The following is a 19,387-nucleotide window of genomic DNA, read 5'->3' as shown; positions in this document are numbered from 1 at the left end:
AGTATGTTCTCCTTTATCAGGATTGCAGATTTCTCTTTTAACCTTTGTAGAAAATCTACAAGCAATGTAACCAATTCCTCTCTAGACATTAGGCTAATTTGAGACAGTGTCAACAAATTTGTATCAAACGACGACATTTTGATTATCCAACTGACCGATCACAAAAGCTACGAAAAAATTTAACGTTAAATCCAATATGGCAAATCCACCGTCCGTTCTGCTGCTCCTCGCGATCTGCCAGTTTGATTCAGATGCAGGATATTCAAGGCTTCTGTCTCTTATGACATCATAACACTATGACATCATCAGTCTCCATCAGTGGAAAAAATCTAATGTATGCAATGTTGCTAGGCAACAGCAAAGCCAGCTCACTTTCCAGCCTCCTGGGACACAGCAGCAAAGAAAAAAAAGAGTTCATAAGTGTAGAAAAAATGTATTAATTATTGCGAAATGCACTGTTTGAATCCATGTGTTTAGTATTTTTGAAATTTACTGTAACAAGTGAAGTGGGGTTTAGGCTTGTAACTGGTCAGATTGACTTACTAATTATGGATTTTTATTCGTTTTTTGTGTTTGTCTTTTTTTCATAATTTTTCAGTGTGGAAGCAACCCTAATACAATCTTGTGTTTGCAGTAAGTCAAAAATAAGAAGTCTGCATGTCACGGCCCAGTTAACAGAAAACAATTTGAAGATTTAAATGTGTTAAAAAGTAACTGTGACCCTTAATAGGTCAAAACAGCTTATTTATACCACAATACAATCTAATCTAATCAAAGCCACTAGAAGGCGCACATATTTCTCGAAACCGCATGCATTGATCGCCTTCGGCCACCGTACCAGCAGCAGACTCAGCTTCTAAATAACAATACTACGGCTGTTTTGCTTCAGTGGGTTGCTCTTCATCGGACCGCGATGTTATCAGCCTGTTTTATGGCTTGATAGACACTCCGATGTTTGTACAGTTTCTGCCCCACTCCTGACTCCCACTGTGACAGCTCGTCCTGACCATGGAGTATCTGCTGCAGGTGAAAATCGGAGCTTTGATCGGCTTGTTGCTCCTGACGCTTCTGTTTGGATTCATCCCTGCTAAAGTCAAATGGTTCAGAGACACAAACGGAACAGGTGTGTGCTCTACATTTTTATTTTAATGTGCTGTTTTAACTGTTTATTTGTGTTTAGTGAGGAAAGCTTCATTTTAAATATATATCGGCGGTTTAATATCTCAGTTAATCACCGCTCCTGATGCCTTAAAAACATATTTTATTGTTATTAATTCACCAATTATTTTCACAACACTAACGCCGATAGACAAAACAGAGGGTAATGTTTATTTCCAGCATCTCAACTTTTTATTACTATTTAGATGTATCAGCTGGAAAAGAGGTGAACCTTAAATTTAACAAAATTTGAATGAAATTCCGTGGGTGGGGAAAAAAAAACGCTCCACCTCTGATGAATCATTGCGCTCATCCTGGAACGCGATTCATTTTGTGTCACATGTTTTGACTTCCGCCTCGTGTTGCAAAGGTAATCGCCACTGATGAGTTTATTTCGTCTGACAAAGCATGTGTTTGATTCAGAGGTTAAAGGGAAGAATTAAGGCAATGAACAGAACGAGAATCGACCTTTGAAATTGCTCAATCAACAAAACAATGCGCCTCTTCCTGGCGTTTTCCAGTTGTAACGATTTAATGAGTTTGGTATGGATTGTGGGCAATAAAAAAAAAGAAGAAAACTATCTTAATCTGAAAGGAATCACCTGATGAGGATGAAGCCTGAAGCTCAGAACCTCCTCATCACATGATTACCGTACATTTTTATTTGTTGCTAAAGACATAAAAACGAGTCTGTCAGGATGGCAAACCTTCTCATATGGAAGTGAAAGTATCATTTCTCTCCACTACATCCGTATGTGCTGAAACACTGAGTCATCTGGACCTCTACTGATGGCTATGATCACAAGATACTCAGAAGTTCATTAGATACGTCCTGTTTGTGATTAAACATTTATTTTCTTTTACGTTTTTATTAATTTAACTGCCAGCTGTTGCATTTATTCACAAACAGTCGGTTTAAAACTGTACACAGTACATCTATGCAAAATGATAGATCGTGACAAATGCTTTTAATCTTTTCCTGCCTTTTAACGGCAAATTTATCAAGTACAATTCAGCCGAGCAGCAAACAAATCGGCCTGTGGAGAAAAGACTGAAAGAATGTGCTCTGCATTGGTGTTCACCTTGTCACACTAATATATATTTTTAATTTAGTTGCAGCATTTGCTTCATTTTATTTACTTACTCATTTTTTGGGACAACCAACTAGTCAACTCAAATCCTCATTCAGCACTAAAACAGATCAGTAGGCAAACTGGGGCTAAGTGCCTTGCCTTAGGGCACTTCGACAAGTTGTGGACAAAGCTGGAATTGAACACACAACCTTCTGATTGCAAGACAGCTGAGCCATAATATTGGTTGGTTGAATCAAACATGAGTTTCTTGACATAGGAAACACAGAGAGGGTGACATGGGGATGCGCTCTACCAAGTGTGGTTTAAAAAAATTGACTAAAAGACAATATTGGTACAAAATGAGTGTGTGTGATGTCACTGCTGCTGTGCATTCACCTAATAAAGGCACAAACATACTTTCTTGTTTTAGCTTATTTAGAATCACCAGGATTATTTCTATTGAACTTTTGAATTTGAGGAAAGCTACAAAAAAAAATCACTAATAAATGGGTCTCGCTAAGTTTATTTATTCCTATTTAGCAAATAGGAATAATTTTTGTAATTCTAACAAAGTTAAAACAAGAAGCGCTTGGTCTGATTTAATTTCAGACCCTGAGGGGAAAAACAATGTGTGTGTCTCTTTATTCGGTGTATGTAAATATCTGGTTTCAACTCTACATTACTACTTCTTTCAACTAGACTGTTTGATGTTGTCTGTTTCAACTCGATGTGTTTTTGACGAGGAACCATTGCACTGCTGTCTTCTCCAGGACTCTTTCCCAAAATGATAAAAAAAAAATTATCAATTGGATGATCCTTTGTGAAAGAAAAATGAAACTAAAAATTAGAACGTAGTGATCAGCTTCAAAAACCAGCCATGGAGTCGTGTATAGAGTAAGCCTGAATGCTGACTCAGCAAAGCAGCTTAAGTTTGTGAACATGTATGCACCCAGCTTATTGGAACTCTTTTTCTTTTTTTTATTTCTAATACATATCAAAACTTTAAAAAAAAATACATAAAGAAAACGTTTTGAAACGATTTATCGTGTCCTTTAAAAAAAAAAAAAAAAAAAAATTACACACCCAAGCGCCATCTTTAAATAGTTGCACATGTGACAATATTTCCTATCCGCTGTACGACAGCATACGCCCGCAGATTTCTGATGTCTTGTTCAACCCTCAAACTTACGAGACGTCTTCTTTGGATTCGCAGAAGCTCACCGGGCCGTTCTGAGCCTAATCAGCTGTTTCGCCGGCGGCGTTTTCCTGGCAGCATGTTTGCTCGACATCATCCCGGATTACCTGTCGGACATCAGCGCGGAGATAGACGCTCAGAAGTTGGAGGTGTGTCCCAGTTAAACCAGGACCACGAGTAACGATTATTTCAAATTTTTATGTATATTTACTGCTGCAGTTTCAAATGCTACATCCAAAGCTTTACAAAACCAGTAAATATGTGTCTATTTTATAAGGTGAGTGAACACTTATAGTACGTGAAAGGATGGAATAAACAAAAGAAACCAAAGGGAAGCATTGATGTAATCATTAGAGGGTTTTTTTGTTTCGTTTTTGTCATTATTAACAGAGTTGTTGTTACAAAAACAGTGTGCCTGACTTCACCAGCCTGATCCTCTGACCTCTGCATCAATCTTCAACAGACCAGCTTCCCCCTGCCAGAGTTCATCATGGCCGCGGGTTTCTTCACGGTCCTCATCCTGGAGAAAATGGTCCTGAGCTTCCGTCAGTCGAGAGGAGCTCACCACGGCGAGAGGGCGCCGCTGCTGTCAGAGAACGGCCACAGCCACAGCGGGGCCGCGACGGCGGCCGACCTGGAGGGCAGCGGCCACCACGTCCACGTCGACTTCCAGGCTCACTCCCCCTTTCGCTCCTTCATGCTTTTCCTGTCCCTCTCGCTCCATTCGGTTTTTGAGGGGCTTGCTATTGGCCTGCAGAGCACCGACTCTAAGGTGAGAAGACGGAGAGGGTTCTTCTTGATCCTCTTAAGGCGTCATGTTGCTTTGTTTTGCTTTCTGTTTACAGCATCGCAGAGCTTTACTTTTGTTGTTAGAAAATAAAATAAGAAAGTTTTTCCAGTCAAGTTTGGAATCACATCTACAGAAAAGTGAGATGCATTTAGTGGAAACTTTCAGTTTAAAGCTTCAGAAGGCGCTGAATGGCAGTAGATCACAGTGACATGACAAGACTGGAATTGCCTCAATACTCGGGTTTTAGTTTGTGGATAACCAGAGCCGGCCCAAGGCATATACACACTAACCCACTGCTTAGGGACCCCAGACCAGACTTTGATGGTTTCAGCATCAGTAAATTAAAATATTTTAGTGTTTTAAAGGATTTGTAAAGTTTATTTTGTACACTTCACAAACTGAAGCTTTCCATTTGAGCTTCAGTTTACCCATAATCACATCTTGGAAAATAATAACCAATTATCCCTGACTGCTTTAAGCTCCGCCCCCATCCCCAGATTCCACCACATTTGTGCTGAAACACTGTTGGTGTTGATGTCCTGAACATGACGATGGGCCCCAAATCCAGTTCTCCTCACGGCCCTATCTGATCTTGGGCCGGGCCTGCTGACAAGCTACCAAACTGAAGCATTGTGTTCATTATTGCTTTCCTCTATTAAACTGATCAGTATCAGTGAATTAGTAATCCACAGCTCCCTATACGTCTGAGCATCAACAGGCAGTTCTTCACAATATGTTTTGTGTGCCGTGATGGTGTGATAATGATAGATTTGCCATGTATTGTGCAGCCCTGTCCCTAGGGTATAACTATGACATGATGTTGTCCTCTATTTTTTTTTTTTTTTTACTCGCTCTTCAAAATGGGAAAAGCCAAAAAATTGAGAACATGCCACTGAAGGGAAGCAATAAGCGGAAAAATTAACATAAGAGAACTTGCCTTAACTTTCCCAAATCTTCCCTCAGAACAATAGTTCCTGCCATATTTCATAAAGTGGACGCTTGAGTTAATGGCAATGCAGAATCTTTAAGATACGTGGAGATTTTGAAGAAAACATGGTGGACTCTACCACAGATTTGAAAATAGGTCTTCATCACGTCTTAAATCATAAACTGGTTTACAACATATGACTAAATCATCAGATAGATTGCTCACCTCCTCTGATGGAACATTGTCTTTAGGCCTGATTCTTATGTCGTGTGTGAGCTGAAGCGAGAACCTGTGGAAAGAGCCGAGGACTCTGGACCATCTAGAGAAATAACGTTAAGAGGAATGGTCAAAGATCCCCTTTTCTGTTTGCTCAGCCCTCGTGAAACGTTAAAGGAGAAGACGAAATATTGCTCTTCTGGTCAAAGGAGGTTTGAACAGAGCATCGACAGCAATAGGGTCAATAATTGTGCCAATAATTGGTCGAAAGCTGAACACAGACGTTTTCTTCTCACTGAAAATGTTAAGTTAAAGGTCAGATTTTTTGGGGGAATTTTCTAGTGTGAGTTTATGTTGCTGCAATAAAAGTTTTTTTTTTTTTTTTTTTGTTTTTTTTACACGTCTGCAATGTGCATTTAGTTGGATAAATGAAAGCATCATGTGTGGAGAAGTGGAGCAGCTTGATAATCAGTGTTGGGTAGTTTTCCATCTCTTGCCTGTTGCTATGGTTTCCTATCACACTATTCCAGTTGTGCTGGTCTGGATAAATATGTGCAGATAAAAATTTCAGACCTCGTTGTTCACTTTACAGTTGACACTGAATATTCTGAATAAAAATACATAAACACATTTGTGTTAAATCAGACCAAATGTTTCTTGTTCTAACTTACTGTACTTATAGTTACTAAAATTGTTTCTGTTTTCTAGATTCCAGAAAATAAGTTGAACATTTTTTAGATTTTCTGTTTGTGTAACTTTCCTCAAATTCAGAAGCGGACATGCATTTGGTCAGTATTGGGGATAGCTGTTTTTTTGTTTGTTTTTTTTAACCTGTGTGACTGGGCTGTTTACGTATTTGTGCTTCTTTTGTTCCCTTCTTTAAATTCTTGCATAATCAAACTCGCACTAGGGGTCATGCGTCTCTTCACCCGTTGTTTTGTGGAAGCTAAAAGTCTTTGAATGACTGCTCTACCCCTGTGCTGTCAAAACAAAAGATTCTACATGTTGTCGGTAAAATTTAGACATTTGAGTCTGGAAAATGTGTCGCTTTCATTGAGTTTTTGCAACAACTTAGTTAAACATTACTGTTTGGCCGTTCTCGATACATCTGCGCGTTTCTTTCCCCCCTCTCCTCCGATATCGCCTGTAGGTATTAGCCATCATCGTTCTCGCAATTTGCACATATTTACCTGAGGTGCTGAGAAGTGCGGAGTGCTCCGTATTTACAACTTTGCTGCGGAGGAAGCGCCTTCTGCAAAACTATTTGGATGTCTGGAATGTGCCAAAGTGCCTTCCAGGGTTTCCATCGCATTACTAGAATCCCGAACAGTTTTGCTTAAGCTCACCACTGAAGCATCAGAAATGACCATCGTTGGTCATTTCTGATGCAAAGATGCAGAAATGACCAGAACTTTTCTTGGTTTTGCAGGTGATGGAGATCTGCATCGCCATTCTGGTCCACAAGAGCATCATAGTGTTCAGCCTGTCGGTGAAGCTGGTCCAGAGCGCCGTTCAGCCGATTTGGATCGCCGCGTACATTGGCGTGTTTGCCCTGATGTCACCCTTGGGCATCGGCATCGGCATCAGCGTGATGGAGGCGCAGCTGGCGGCCGGCGCTTTGATCCAGGCCATCCTGGAGGGGCTCGCCGCAGGGACCTTCATCTACATCACCTTCATGGAGATCTTGCCGCACGAGCTCAACTCGGCCGGGAACCAGGTGCTCAAGGTGCTCTTCATCCTGCTGGGCTTCACCGTCATGGCCGCCCTGACGTTCCTAGGCTGAGCCGAGTGTCTGTGGGGGGCGAGCTTCTGCGCTTTGTGCCTCCAAGTCCCGCTTTTCCACTTTATCTCAGAGACTCCCGGCATTTTTAAACAAATATTGCCGCACTGTTACACTGAACTGGACATTTTTAAGATGTAACAACTTTTACAACATGCTCGTAATGCGATAAATGTACTGTTGAGTGTTTATGGTGGAGGAAATCAAATGATGTTTATATGTCGTTTTAAGATGATTTTATCTACAGAGAAACCACTTGCATGCCTGCGATAAAGAGAACACATGTTGGTTTATTGTTTTTTTTTCTTTTCCTTTTTTGTAATTCTCCAGACCTACATCAAATTGACTCTATTGCAATGTTAAAAGCAGCTGGAAACAAAGGACAGCGTTTAAAACAAGGAATGTCATGAATCAAGCGTCTCAGTGATTCTCCTTACAGTATGTGAAATGTTTACATTTTCTCTCCAAGTCAAGAGGACCTTTGACGGCTCCCAGTTTGGACTGCACTGTTTGTTGTTGTTTTGTTTTTTTTTGAGTTACACTCCTTGTTTCTGGGTCGCTCTCCGCCTTAAAAATTTCCTCTAAATGCAAAGCTTTTTTGACTTTTACCAAACCTTGGTATCGTTTTTGCACTGACTGTTTTTCTTAATAATTCTGTGATTCTGAAATTCACACAAAAAAAGCTGCTTAAAAAGTTAGAGTTTCCATTTTTTGCAAGAGTAGACGAGCTTTGAATATTTGTAGATGACGACGTGAAGCCTTAATGTTGACCAATACTTGTTTACTGACCGAGAAGTAAAAACTTCGAGCGACAATCTGTCACCATATTCCTTATTTTAGTTTGTCATGTGTCCGATTGTTTCCTCATTGTGGTAAATATGCAGACGACAGAAATCTGTCAGCAGAAATGTTGATGCCACCTAAAACTGCAGACTGTTAATATTATTATTTTTTTTTTACTTATTACATTTCAAATAAATGGCGCCCACAGTTTTCACTCCAGCTTTTTGTTTACTATCAGTTTGACTCATCTTTTGCTTTGTAGTGTGAAAACCTGTTAAAAACAAAGACTGTGTATGACTGCCTGTTTAACTGAGATTGTGCCTTATCGTTGTTCACCTTTTTGAGGATTTATAACCGTGATCAAAGTAAAGAGATTATGACACTAAAAGTGGTAGAAAGTGTATTTTTTTAATATACTTTTGTTGTTATATTTCACTACTATTATATGGTTTTAATTTTGTTTGGACGTCTTTGAAAGTACTGCTTGATTTACCTGCATTTTTCTTTTCTCGGTTTGAACGGACCGGTTTGGTCAACTAAATGATTACTGCAGCCGCCAGGTGGCGCTGCTGCTTCTCTGACTAAATTTCTTTCCTTTTAAGAAAAATGCGTCACATATACCTGACTGAATTATGTAAATTATTATACGTGGTTTGCATATTCAGCTTCTAATAAGTATTTTGACCTCTTATATTTTTAAAGCAGTTTGTAAACATTCAACAATATAAACATGTTTTTATTTTTACATACAATAAAAAAACTGACGTTTTTGGACTTATGGAGATAATTTCTTTTGTTGTTCTTTTAACTACAAACAGGAACTCATTTTTTTATTGGTTTATCAACACAAAAGCTCTTAAAGATGAAAATCTTGTGTAAACTCCTCACTTATTGGTAAAGATGAGTGAAAACCCTTAAAATAACCCGTGATTCTTCTTTCTCATCTTTTCTCGACAAAATGTCACATTAGGAAGTGTATCGAAACAATCTACTTTAATTTACTGAGCGTTCAGTGGGGTAAAAAAAGTCTACTTTAGAAAATAATTCATTTGTACAACAAATGAAACGCTTCCTGAAACGCTTTGTACAAGGGCCAACACCCCCTTTGCTTTACCAATAGAGCTGCATGTTATTTTCAATTGCATTTCACAAGCTGTGAGCATACAGACCATCCCTTTTCTCCTCATGTCTGTATCTCTTCAGACAGCCCAAAATCCTGGGTTTTCCCTTTACGCTTGCTTCAGCTTTCCCCTCAGGTTTTCCAGAGGAGGAACTAAGATGGCAGAGAAAGTGGTTAGTTTTGTGTCTGCTGAACAATTTCTGTCTTTATTGAAACATTTGTTCTGGACCTGCTGGAAGTCATTGAACATCTAGGTTTTTTAAAGGGTTCACAATGCCATGCACTCCAATACGGTTGCATGGCAGAGAAATACAGTTCCAGCTAAAGACCCATTGGTGTTATGTAGAGTTGTTAATGTTTGGGACAGTATGACAGGGAATAATTTAAATAACAATAGTTATGGAGATTTATAGACCATACAGTGTCAATGTCATGTGCTACACAATGTATACATGCACACACACACACACACACACATAGACATATATATATATATATATATATATATATATATATATATATATATATATATATATATATATATATATATATATGTACAGTATATAGCATATTTCCAAATTCATGTGCTTCAAAGTGCACAAAATGCTTCTCAAAGTAGATGCTGCTTTTTGCTCAGTGAGTTTTGGAGATTTAATTTACCTCCCTTTTCATCCTTAACAGTTTGATCAAAATAAACATGGGTTTATTGCATCCACACGGGCCTGTGTGTGAGTATTCAGATGATGTACTGTATAACAGTCATCTTTCCAGGACCAGAGCTGTATCCCAGACGGGGATGAAGTGTGTGATGTAGCACTTGGAGACCTTTTTAACCCCTGTCTGCCGCTGAGAGGTAATAGGAGGTCATCCATAAACATTCACTAATGAGGAATAGTTCTAGGGGGACAAAAGCACAGTAAATGCACCAGTTTGACAAGACAGAGTCCTCAGTGTGTAGAGCTGGAAGATGGAGCGCTCAGCTGTGGTGGGTAGCGCTTCATTTGTTTGTCCCGCTCATTAACCTCGTCTCAGCGACAGGACTTGATTGTATTCTCACATATTGCTCTCAGAGCTGAAACACGTTGCTTCCTGTTTGTGTTGACATGTTGTGCCACATGTTGCTGTGGCAATCTTTACTATGTTACTGTACATTATGTTGTGAGAAGAGACAAAAAAAGAAAAAAACATCAACAGAAACTGATGAAACTAATTTTGATGGGACACATTTCTTCATTTCATAAACGTCAGTCTTTGCTGACATGAAAACTGGGAGCTAAATCTCCAAAGAATCCGTCTTTACTAATGAAGAGATGCAATTTCACTGCAGGTTTAACTCTGTTCTACCTTTAATTAGGCTAACAGCAGATTATCATTTAACAGTCTGTTTAAAATGCGTTGATTTTAGCGGGTCCCGATTAATTTCAGTCAATATACGCCTGTTCAGTGGAGCAGAACATGTTGCACTGCGGAAGCCCTGAAAGGCAAAGGGAACATGTTTTTGAAAACCCATGTTGTTCAAAGTCTGACCAAATGTTGTTTTTTTCTTGACTTTAAAAGTCATGTGCAAATAGTTTTTTTTTTTCTCCCGGTGGAGCAGCTTTTTGTTCCTGAAGGGGAGAATACAAAAATCAATTACAATGTGCAAAATTTGAACAATTGTGTTTGTCTACGAAGTATTTCTGACTATAAAAAACTATGAAAACAACCAGCAGCGTGGAAAAGAGTAAACTGAAAGACTGAGTCAGAGGATAAAGTGCGAGGACACCTAGTGGGCAAAACAAAAGTAGCATGACAAATATAGAAGCTAAGTTTTTATTTTCTGCTTGGATGACTTTAGATAAAACACAAGGATAGCATTAAAATGTACTGTAATATAAATAAAGGTTTGACCAAACTCAATGAAAATATTTTCAAATATTTCATTCAAATTTGACTCAGAAATGGAATTTCTGGTAGCATGAAGATTACAATATTCAGTGAAAGGTATTAGAAAAGGTCTACAACAAACTAAAACTCCCAAAGTGAGTAATTTTTTAAATCCTTGTTGCTGCGGCTAGCGGCCGGTATTTCAGAGACCAGGGAGTCTGATGCTGTGCGATCATGGGAAAGTAATCCATAATCTGGGACAGAAAACAAGAGCTGCCCCCCCCCCCACCCCCCACCCCCCGCCGCCCTGTCCCACATCTGAGAAGGACTGCAAGGAATGTGCACAGAAAAGCTCTATGGGAAATTAAAAGCATGATTTCTGCATAGTGGGTCATCTTGCTCACATGACGGCCCAACTGGCCCAGAAGAGGAGAGACAGAACCCGGGCTTCGCATCACATGTGCTGGTTGGCTTCCAGACTTGCACGGTGGAGAGAAAAAAAAACATATTTTATATTAGGAGGAAGTGTTACAGTCAATGTAAAAATCATAGTTGAAAAAAAAAAAACCCCACTGTTGAACCAAACCAATGTGCTCAGTTGTATAGACATATTCCAGTGATTTTTGAGAAATGTGAATAAAATATACACAAAATATAATTTTTTCCAGTATCTGACTAAACTAACCTGGGCCATGTGACCACAACAATGTATGTTTTCTTGGTGTTTGCTGAATATTTTTTTTATTTTAAACATTATAGTAGGTGGATGGTGTCTTTAAAATTCCTTGTCCTGGAGCAGAACTCAATACATTATAATAGTTTAAAACAAATAAAGGAATACTAAGATAATATACTATGACAATTAAGTATAAGTATTCAAATAAATAATTATAAAAGTATCAATAAATTTAATTAAAATCATTTTTATATATATTCCATTTTCCAATTGAATTTTCTCCCAAGCTTTTGTCAACACCGTCAGACATGAAAATAATGTAAAAAAAAAAAAAAAAAAAAAGAAATCAGGCATTTTGGGGGGCATCAGAACTTCTGAGGACCCCATGACGTCTTCTTTTCTCTTCCTTTGCAAAGAGGGCTAAGCAGAATATCATAATAGGGTCATTAATATTTTTTTTCTTTTTATATTTATTTTTGTCAGATGGTGATGACAAAGTTCTAGGTCGGGTCCATCAAAAATGTAATTTTCAAATAAATGTTGCGACTGGGAGCCTGCACCTTGGCATCTTTACATTTCCAAAACACTATTTGTCATTTATAAATACATAAGCTTGAGGAATAACAAAAACAATTGTGGAAAATTTGAGCCCATGCAGTTAATTCCAATGTATGTCCATGACTATTTATAGGAGCTGTCTGGCTTGTATTCAAATGAGATTGTTGTCATCAGATTGTACCGTCTTTGTAGACATTGTAACTAGGTATGCAGTTTTGTGCTTTATTCTCGCCTTTATTTTGTGTTTTCAAAATTAAAACACTTAAATAACGGTATGTCGTGTAAAATTGGAATAAGCAAGCAAAAAGTGAGGGACTAAAAACCACAGAGTGACAAAATAGTAGCAAGAAAGCAAAACTAGACGGTTTACAGGTCATCTGGGAAAATAAGAAACAGATTAGAAAATAATCAAAGTAATATCAGTAAAAAAAGAAAAAAAGGTGGCAAACAAAAGAGTAAAAACAAATTGAAAGATTGGAAAGTGGTAGAAATTCAAATCATAACCCCAGCATCTCCTCCTTCAGGGGCTGCATCATATTGATTAGCTACTTGCTGTAATCTGTCCAGATTAATCCGTCTCTGAGTGGCGTTTTCAGGAACTCCCACCCCTCTGGCCGTCCTCTCCATGCTCCTGTCCTCTGCCACTCTCTGTGGGATTCTCATCCTGTTTGCACAAGGTAAGGCTGCTCAGATCTTTTTTTTTTTTTTTTTGTAAAACAATAGACTAAAACAGATCAGCAGATACAGACAAATGTTGCAACAGAGTTGTTTAGTGTTATTTATTGATAATAAAAAAAAAAAAGAATACTTCTACACAAATTTAATGTTTGGAAAAAGGCAGGCGGAGATTCTAGGAAATAAATATGTAATTTATTTGCAATTCATATTTGTTTTGGTACTTGAGGTTGCAATGATATTTAAAAACTATAGAAATACGTGTAAAAGGAGAGACGATGCAGAGCATTGTTGTAAAGATCCTGGTTTCAGCTGTACAAAATTGCCTAAAATCATCATTTATAGCACCTTCTCAACATATATGTGTTTTTTTAAGATTACATTTATTATCTTTTAGAAACCTTTAACAACACAGATGCCACCATAGTCACAGTTGTATGCATTTTATAATAAAGGTGAGATTTTTACTCTTTTAAAAAATATAAAGCATCCATTTATTCAACAGTAAACATGGAAAAACAGAATAAATTATGGCTCTTTGTTCAAACAGTAGACACACGTTAAGATTCACTAGAGCCAAGACTGATATTTATGAATGGATATCCATGAAAGAAATGTTTTGTGCTGCCAAGACATTCTAAAGTGTGCTGTTGAGTCAAAAACATTCTCTTAAGAAAACATTTTGCTTCATCTGTTTGAGTTGTCGTAGATTTTAGTCTTTGGTTCTGGGATGGATCAGTGAGGAGATTGATTAATCTGTGACCAATTTTTCTTTTTTCTTTTTAAAGAAAAGAAAAGCTTCTGACTCTGTCTCTTCTTCTGTTTTTTTTTTTTTTGTTTTTTGTTTTTTTTTCAGAGACAGTGTTGCCGCTGTGAGACGCTGCGACCATGGCTGCTGTAAGTTTAACTTTTTTACACTGCTGCTTGTCTTTACCAATAACCAGGATCTGTTCAACGTTTGAAAAGCATTTCTTTTTGAACGTCTGACTGCTAGCGCATCCTGCTGCTTGTGTGAAATGAACCCCACAGATGTTCTTCAGCTCACGGTGTTCTAGTTTGAGTTTGTTGGATTTAATCCGAAGGTGTTAATCTAAAACAGCAGACTCTTGTTCGTGCAGACTGGAACTTTCCGTATGGTGTCCGAGGAGGAGCAGGCCATGAGGTCAAAGCTGGAGCATCTGACAGTGAAGGACCACGGGCCAGTGTTTGGACCGTGCCACAAACTTCCTGGCCACACTGTCCAAAAGGTAAAACATCTGAAGCGAGGCTGCTGATTTTATTTTCTTGAAAATTACGTTTTGGGTGGTGTTTTTGTTGTTGTTGTTGTTGTTGTTTTTAGGCGAAGGATGAGCTGCATGAGACAATTGAAAGACGAGGGTCAACCCTGAAAGATCTGCGGCTCATGATGAAGGAGAGGGCGTCAGAGGGAGACGACCTGGCCAGAATGGTGCTGGACCGCTTCGGGGACAAACCGGACTCGCTGCTGGTTCGCTTCCTCCGAGCACGAAAGTTTGACGTCACCAGGGCCCATGAGCTCATGAAGGGTGAGAGACAGAGACAGCGACAATCTGCGTGGCTATTCGCTGCAGTGGTTGAAAGAAATAACTATAGCTCTCTTTCTTCACTGTCTCACATCACATCAAACGGAACTTTTTCTTATAAAATATAGGATAAAGAGAGACATTTTCGAGGCTTTCTTCAAAGTCAGAAAAGTTTGTGTACTCTTACATAGTTATATCTTTAAACATAAACGATTTTGGAAACTTTTGACTTTATTAATTCCAGATATATCTAATCTAATAACTAATCCAGCGTGAAGACGGCGGCTGAAGCCATCTTAACACAGAGAAATCAGCTCTGAGTGGAGGTGGGCTGAAAGAAGGAAGTCATTCTTTTAAAAAGACTAAATTCAGTTTACAAACACGCACAGAGAGAAAAAAAAGTAATAATTTTTGAACTCGTGTTTTTTAATTTTTGTTGGTCTCGGGCGAGCATCCTGACTGCGAAATACAAAAGTGGAATCGTAATGTTGTGTCAGAGTTTATGGACTAGTGCACTTCGCGAAATAAATGACGTTATGATAAATAAAAAAAATAAAAAAACATTATGTGAAAACAGTGAAGCGCCGTTGTTACTTTTCCTGCCTTTTGGTTCGGCTGAACAACATCTGCGTTCCTACGTAAAGATACGCTGGTTGAAACTTCCGGTTGATTCACTTCTCAGACTCAGCAGTGCCCCCTAGTGCTTGCAAAGGACAACGTAAACCCTTGGATTTAGCATCAGCTGTGCAGCAGCAGTGAAATAAGTACATTCGAGTACAATCCAGGTCTCAGCGTTGTTTGGAAATTATCCACATATAGGCTCACCATCAGTCGATCAACGAAAGAAGTAGATGATGCAGATTGAAGCAATGCATAACCGTCCAGTTAGCTTCCCACCACTCCCAGTATGTACTCATTTTCCAACAAGCTAGTAGTAATGCATAGTGTGATAATTTCACACGACCTCAATTTAAGAAAAAAAATATAAACTCTCCAAAGCTTGGGTGCAACTTCTGAATTTGAAGAAAGTAATAAACCAGCTAATTAGACTGAACTTTTCCAAAAGTAAGAAAAGAAAAAAGGTTGGATCCCTCTATCTACAGTGGATGTAAGTAACTGTATATTCAGCTGTATATGATTTAGTTCAGCTCCCGCATGTAACTTTCAAAAGCTTCAGTAATTAAGTCTATCTTTTGTTTCCTCGTTTTGTGCGTCTCTGAAACAGTGGGTCACATATTCATTAATTGGGAGCCTTTACATGCCTCTGAGTCTCCCCTGACAAAGCCCTCCTTTGTGTCCAAATTGGACAACAAGTTGATTCTACTTGTTGGGCCTCAGTGATGTGCTGGGAACCGCGGCATGCCTGAGCTGAGCGGGATCGGACAGGATGATAAAGCAGAAGACACTTTGATTCGACAGGACAGGAGGACGCCTTCTGGTTCAGATCCATGCACTTACAACACACACACACACACACACTCTTCCATTGTGCGGTCATTTCTATGATCACATTTTTTAAAAATTATATTTTATTTCAACCATAGGTTCTAAGACTTCTACCCCAAAACAACACATAGAAATGAAAGAAGCACAAAATCACATTGGTGAACAATTGGGGTTTGTTTGGATGAGAGCAAGATGTAAACTGCGAGCTTTCTCTGTAGGGTTAGTTACCTAAACAAATAGTTTTCTGTTGATAATTGGTGCCTCAGTACAAAAAAGTATTGGGTATGAAACAGTATTGTTTTTGTGCCAGCTTCTAAGCACCAAAAGTAAAAAAAACAAAGCTTTTTTTTTTCAGTTTTATTGTGCAAGTAGTGTTCAGGCTGCACACTATGAATTGCTGATTTATCATTATTGCAGGTTCTCTTTTCCATTTTGGGTTGAAATTAGTCATTTTTTTCCTGGAAGTCTTTGTCTATGACTAGTGAAGTAATCTATACTCCGTCTGCATGTTTGTGCCGTTGAAAATGCATTTGGAGTTGGAAACAAAGAATTATATGGAATGGAAGTCAATGGCACAAAAAGGATGTATATTAGTTCAAAAGCCAAATAAAAAAAATAAATAAATAAATTATCGACTTCAAGACAATCAGAGTTCTATAAAAGATAATTTATTTAATAAATAAAACTAAATAAATAAAAAACACAACACATAAGAATCCTTTGGTCTGTACTTTCGGTGCTGGGTGTCTCCTGCAGGTTATGTGCGCTTCAGGAAGGATTATCCCGAGTTGTTTGAGAACCTCACCCCCGAAGCGGTCCGCAGCACCATCGAGGCAGGCTACCCACTGGTCCTGCCCAGCAGAGACAAATATGGCCGTGTGGTTCTGCTCTTCAACATTGACAGCTGGGACCTGGAAGAGATCACCTTTGATGAGGTGGCTGCATAGACACACCAGCCTCTCACAGAAACCTCCTGCAAGGACTCGGGAGCTTGAGGCAAACTCTTTTGCAATGTGTTGCAGGTGCTGAGAGCGTATTGCGTGATCCTGGAGAAGCTGCTTGAAAACGAGGAGACTCAGATCAACGGGTTTGTCCTGATTGAGAACTTCAAAGGCTTCACCATGCAGCATGCCTCGGGAATAAAGACTGCTGAGCTCAAAAAGATGGTGGACATGCTGCAGGTCAGAACTCACCTAGAGGGGGGAGAAATGACCCTGTAGAACAAAACAGTACCTCTTTTTATTCACTTACTTCTAATTGATGTCTCTCTTTAACAAAGAGGCCCTCTGGTGGAGAATTTAAGTACCACAAGAAGGAAGCAGCAAAAATAGTCTTTGAGTTCAAATTCCATCCATCCATCCATTTTCTGTTCACCCTTGTCCCTAATGGGGTCAGGAGGGTCGCTGGGGTCAATCTCCAGCTACGTTCTGGGCGAGAGGCGGGTTCACCCAGGACAGGTCACCAGTCTGTCGCAGGGCAACACAGAGACATACAGGACACACAACCATTCACACACACACTCACACCTAGGGAGAGTTTAGAGAAACCAATTAACCTGACAGTCATGTTTTTGGACTGTGGGAGGAAGCCGGAGAACCCGGAGAGAACCCACCATGCACAGGAAGAACATGCAAACTCCATGCAGAAAGACCCCGGGCCGGGAATCGAACCCAGGACCTTCTTGCTGCAAGGCAACAGCTCTACCAACTGCGCCACTGTGCAGCCCCCAGTTCAAATTCCAATATTAGAAATAATAAAAAAGATGGTTTATACTAAATACTTCCAGCTGCACGCTGTTTGACAACAACCTTTTGTTCCCAAGAAAATTTAAAAAAATCCCCTACAGTCACTTGGGTGGGAGTGAAACAAAATGAGTTGGATGAGCAAAATAAAGCAACATTCTCAAATACAGTGAAAAAAAATCAAATATCAATAAATATGGTGAAAATATGAGTATCAAATGAGAAACTCTGGATGTGCAGGTCACTTGTTCTTAGTGGATTTTCATGATTTAATTACTTTTTTAATTTTTAAGTTCAGTTACATTTACACTTACCAGAATAAGCACATTTCAGTTTGGCACTGACATTTGTCTTAGATGTAAGTTATTAGTAAATAATACTGTTTATTTTTCTTTGGGTATTTTATAAGAAGCATGATTTTCAAAGTCTAGATTGCCCTTTGCCGCTGTCAGCCTTTAAAGGGCTGAAACCACCTTAGAGTTTGACCTGAAAGCTGTGTGTCCGCTGTCTGCCTGCGTTGTGCGTTTCTCTGCAGGACTCCTTTCCCGCGCGCTTCAAGGCAGTCCACGTTATTCACCAGCCCTGGTACTTCACCACCACCTACAACGTGGTCAAACCCTTCATGAAGGCCAAGCTGCTGGAGAGGGTAAGAACAAAGATACACAAACCTGCACTTTATTCAGCGGGTTTACTTAATTCGTTTAAGGGTTGTCCAATACTTTCCCTTGATGCTCCACAGGTCTTTGTTCACGGTGAAGAGTTGGACGGCTACTTTAAAGAATTTGATGCAGACATCCTGCCGTCAGATTTTGATGGAAAAGCCCCGGTGGCCGACTATCAAGGCATCGCAACCCAACTCTTTGGCTCCGAAGACACGGCACTCTGAAAGAACATTCCCACGTTTTTTAACTGAAGCGTATGAGAGCATTAAAGAAGCAAGAGGTCAGTCTGCAGATGAGGTTAATGTATGAATAGAGGGGAAATGACGCCTAGATATCATAGAGAATAATTCTTACATTTTGTTTATTCTGCAAGGCACTGGTATTATTACATGTTGTTGAGTGGGGGAAGGAACGCTACACGGTGGCATTATGATTCAAACAATTGGATAAATGTGGTTTGATTTTGTCTGCCTCAAATGTTGGATGCATAAGGCTAAACCTGGGTAAAATTGATCCTGAGTGCAGATTTTTATCCTTTACAATAATCAGTTGGACTTTATGAATATTAATCCTAATTACAAGGGAGTGGATTTGCCTTAGATCAGTGTGGTGCCTTCAGAAAATTTCCATTCATCAGCAGCCATGTTTTCACTTAAGCAAACTTCTTTCCTCCTCTGTTGTGTTTTTTCTTGCACTGAGCTGGAAAACAATATTTGCTCCAAGACACGTCAATAGTTCTGTAAAAGTTAGTTTGTTTAAATCTGTTAACCTTGTATTTCATTTAACTTGAGTGTAGCAATAAACCCAGTTTACACCAAGAGTTTTTTTTTTCTTTATTATTCTGCCATTAACCATGTTTAGTCTATCCTCACCCACATTAAAGAGACACTTTTCATCCTCATGCATAAATTTCTACCATGAGTTTCTTGACTGGAACTACCTCTACTAAATGTATTAAATACAGAAATGCAAATGTTTCTCCTAAAGACCGTGTCGATAAGTGGAATCTGAATGAGTTTAGTTTCCTGGAATTCAAAATCTAATTTCTGGATGTTTTTAATGCTCTTAGAAAGAAATATTTGTGAAGCTTAAAACAGTTTTACTCTTTTTACAGAAGATAACCGTAGCTCTCATTAGCACTGTAGTGAATTATACCATTCCACCATTAATCATATTTA

The 19,387-nt window shown here is 39.0% G+C and overlaps 2 protein-coding genes across 2 annotated transcripts; both read left to right on the top strand.

Moving 5' to 3' along the window:
* The first annotated feature begins 807 nt into the window (after positions 1-807).
* On the top strand, positions 808-8,711 carry slc39a1 (solute carrier family 39 member 1). Its single transcript, XM_044135064.1, has 4 exons — positions 808-1,123; positions 3,445-3,575; positions 3,890-4,198; positions 6,790-8,711. Exons 1-4 carry the CDS (start codon positions 1,009-1,011, stop codon positions 7,141-7,143), a joined length of 909 nt encoding a protein of 302 aa, XP_043990999.1. The 5' UTR covers positions 808-1,008; the 3' UTR covers positions 7,144-8,711.
* Positions 8,712-12,788: 4,077 nt separating this feature from the next.
* LOC122841606 (retinaldehyde-binding protein 1-like) lies at positions 12,789-19,205 on the top strand. The gene is made up of 8 exons (XM_044135050.1): positions 12,789-12,820; positions 13,675-13,715; positions 13,937-14,065; positions 14,158-14,362; positions 16,562-16,740; positions 16,828-16,986; positions 18,083-18,193; positions 18,287-19,205. The coding sequence occupies exons 2-8, from the start codon at positions 13,707-13,709 to the stop codon at positions 18,431-18,433; spliced, it is 939 nt and encodes a 312-aa protein (XP_043990985.1). The 5' UTR covers positions 12,789-12,820; positions 13,675-13,706; the 3' UTR covers positions 18,434-19,205.
* The last annotated feature ends 182 nt before the right edge of the window (positions 19,206-19,387 follow it).

Source organism: Gambusia affinis, linkage group LG02, assembly GCF_019740435.1.
Source record: "Gambusia affinis linkage group LG02, SWU_Gaff_1.0, whole genome shotgun sequence".
Lineage (NCBI taxonomy): Eukaryota > Metazoa > Chordata > Actinopteri > Cyprinodontiformes > Poeciliidae > Gambusia > Gambusia affinis.
This window is presented reverse-complemented; position numbering and strand designations above follow the sequence as displayed.

Excerpts from the sequence above, each read along its gene's own strand:
- slc39a1 (XM_044135064.1), top strand. The coding sequence starts at position 1,009 with ATGGAGTATCTGCTGCAGGTGAAAATCGGAGCTTTGATCGGCTTGTTG. Across the intron at positions 1,124-3,444 it reads CAGAGACACAAACGGAACAG|AAGCTCACCGGGCCGTTCTG; the intron begins GTGTGTGCTCTA and ends TTGGATTCGCAG. Across the intron at positions 3,576-3,889 it reads TAGACGCTCAGAAGTTGGAG|ACCAGCTTCCCCCTGCCAGA; the intron begins GTGTGTCCCAGT and ends AATCTTCAACAG.
- LOC122841606 (XM_044135050.1), top strand. Across the intron at positions 16,741-16,827 it reads AAGAGATCACCTTTGATGAG|GTGCTGAGAGCGTATTGCGT; the intron begins GTGGCTGCATAG and ends AATGTGTTGCAG. Across the intron at positions 18,194-18,286 it reads AGGCCAAGCTGCTGGAGAGG|GTCTTTGTTCACGGTGAAGA; the intron begins GTAAGAACAAAG and ends GATGCTCCACAG.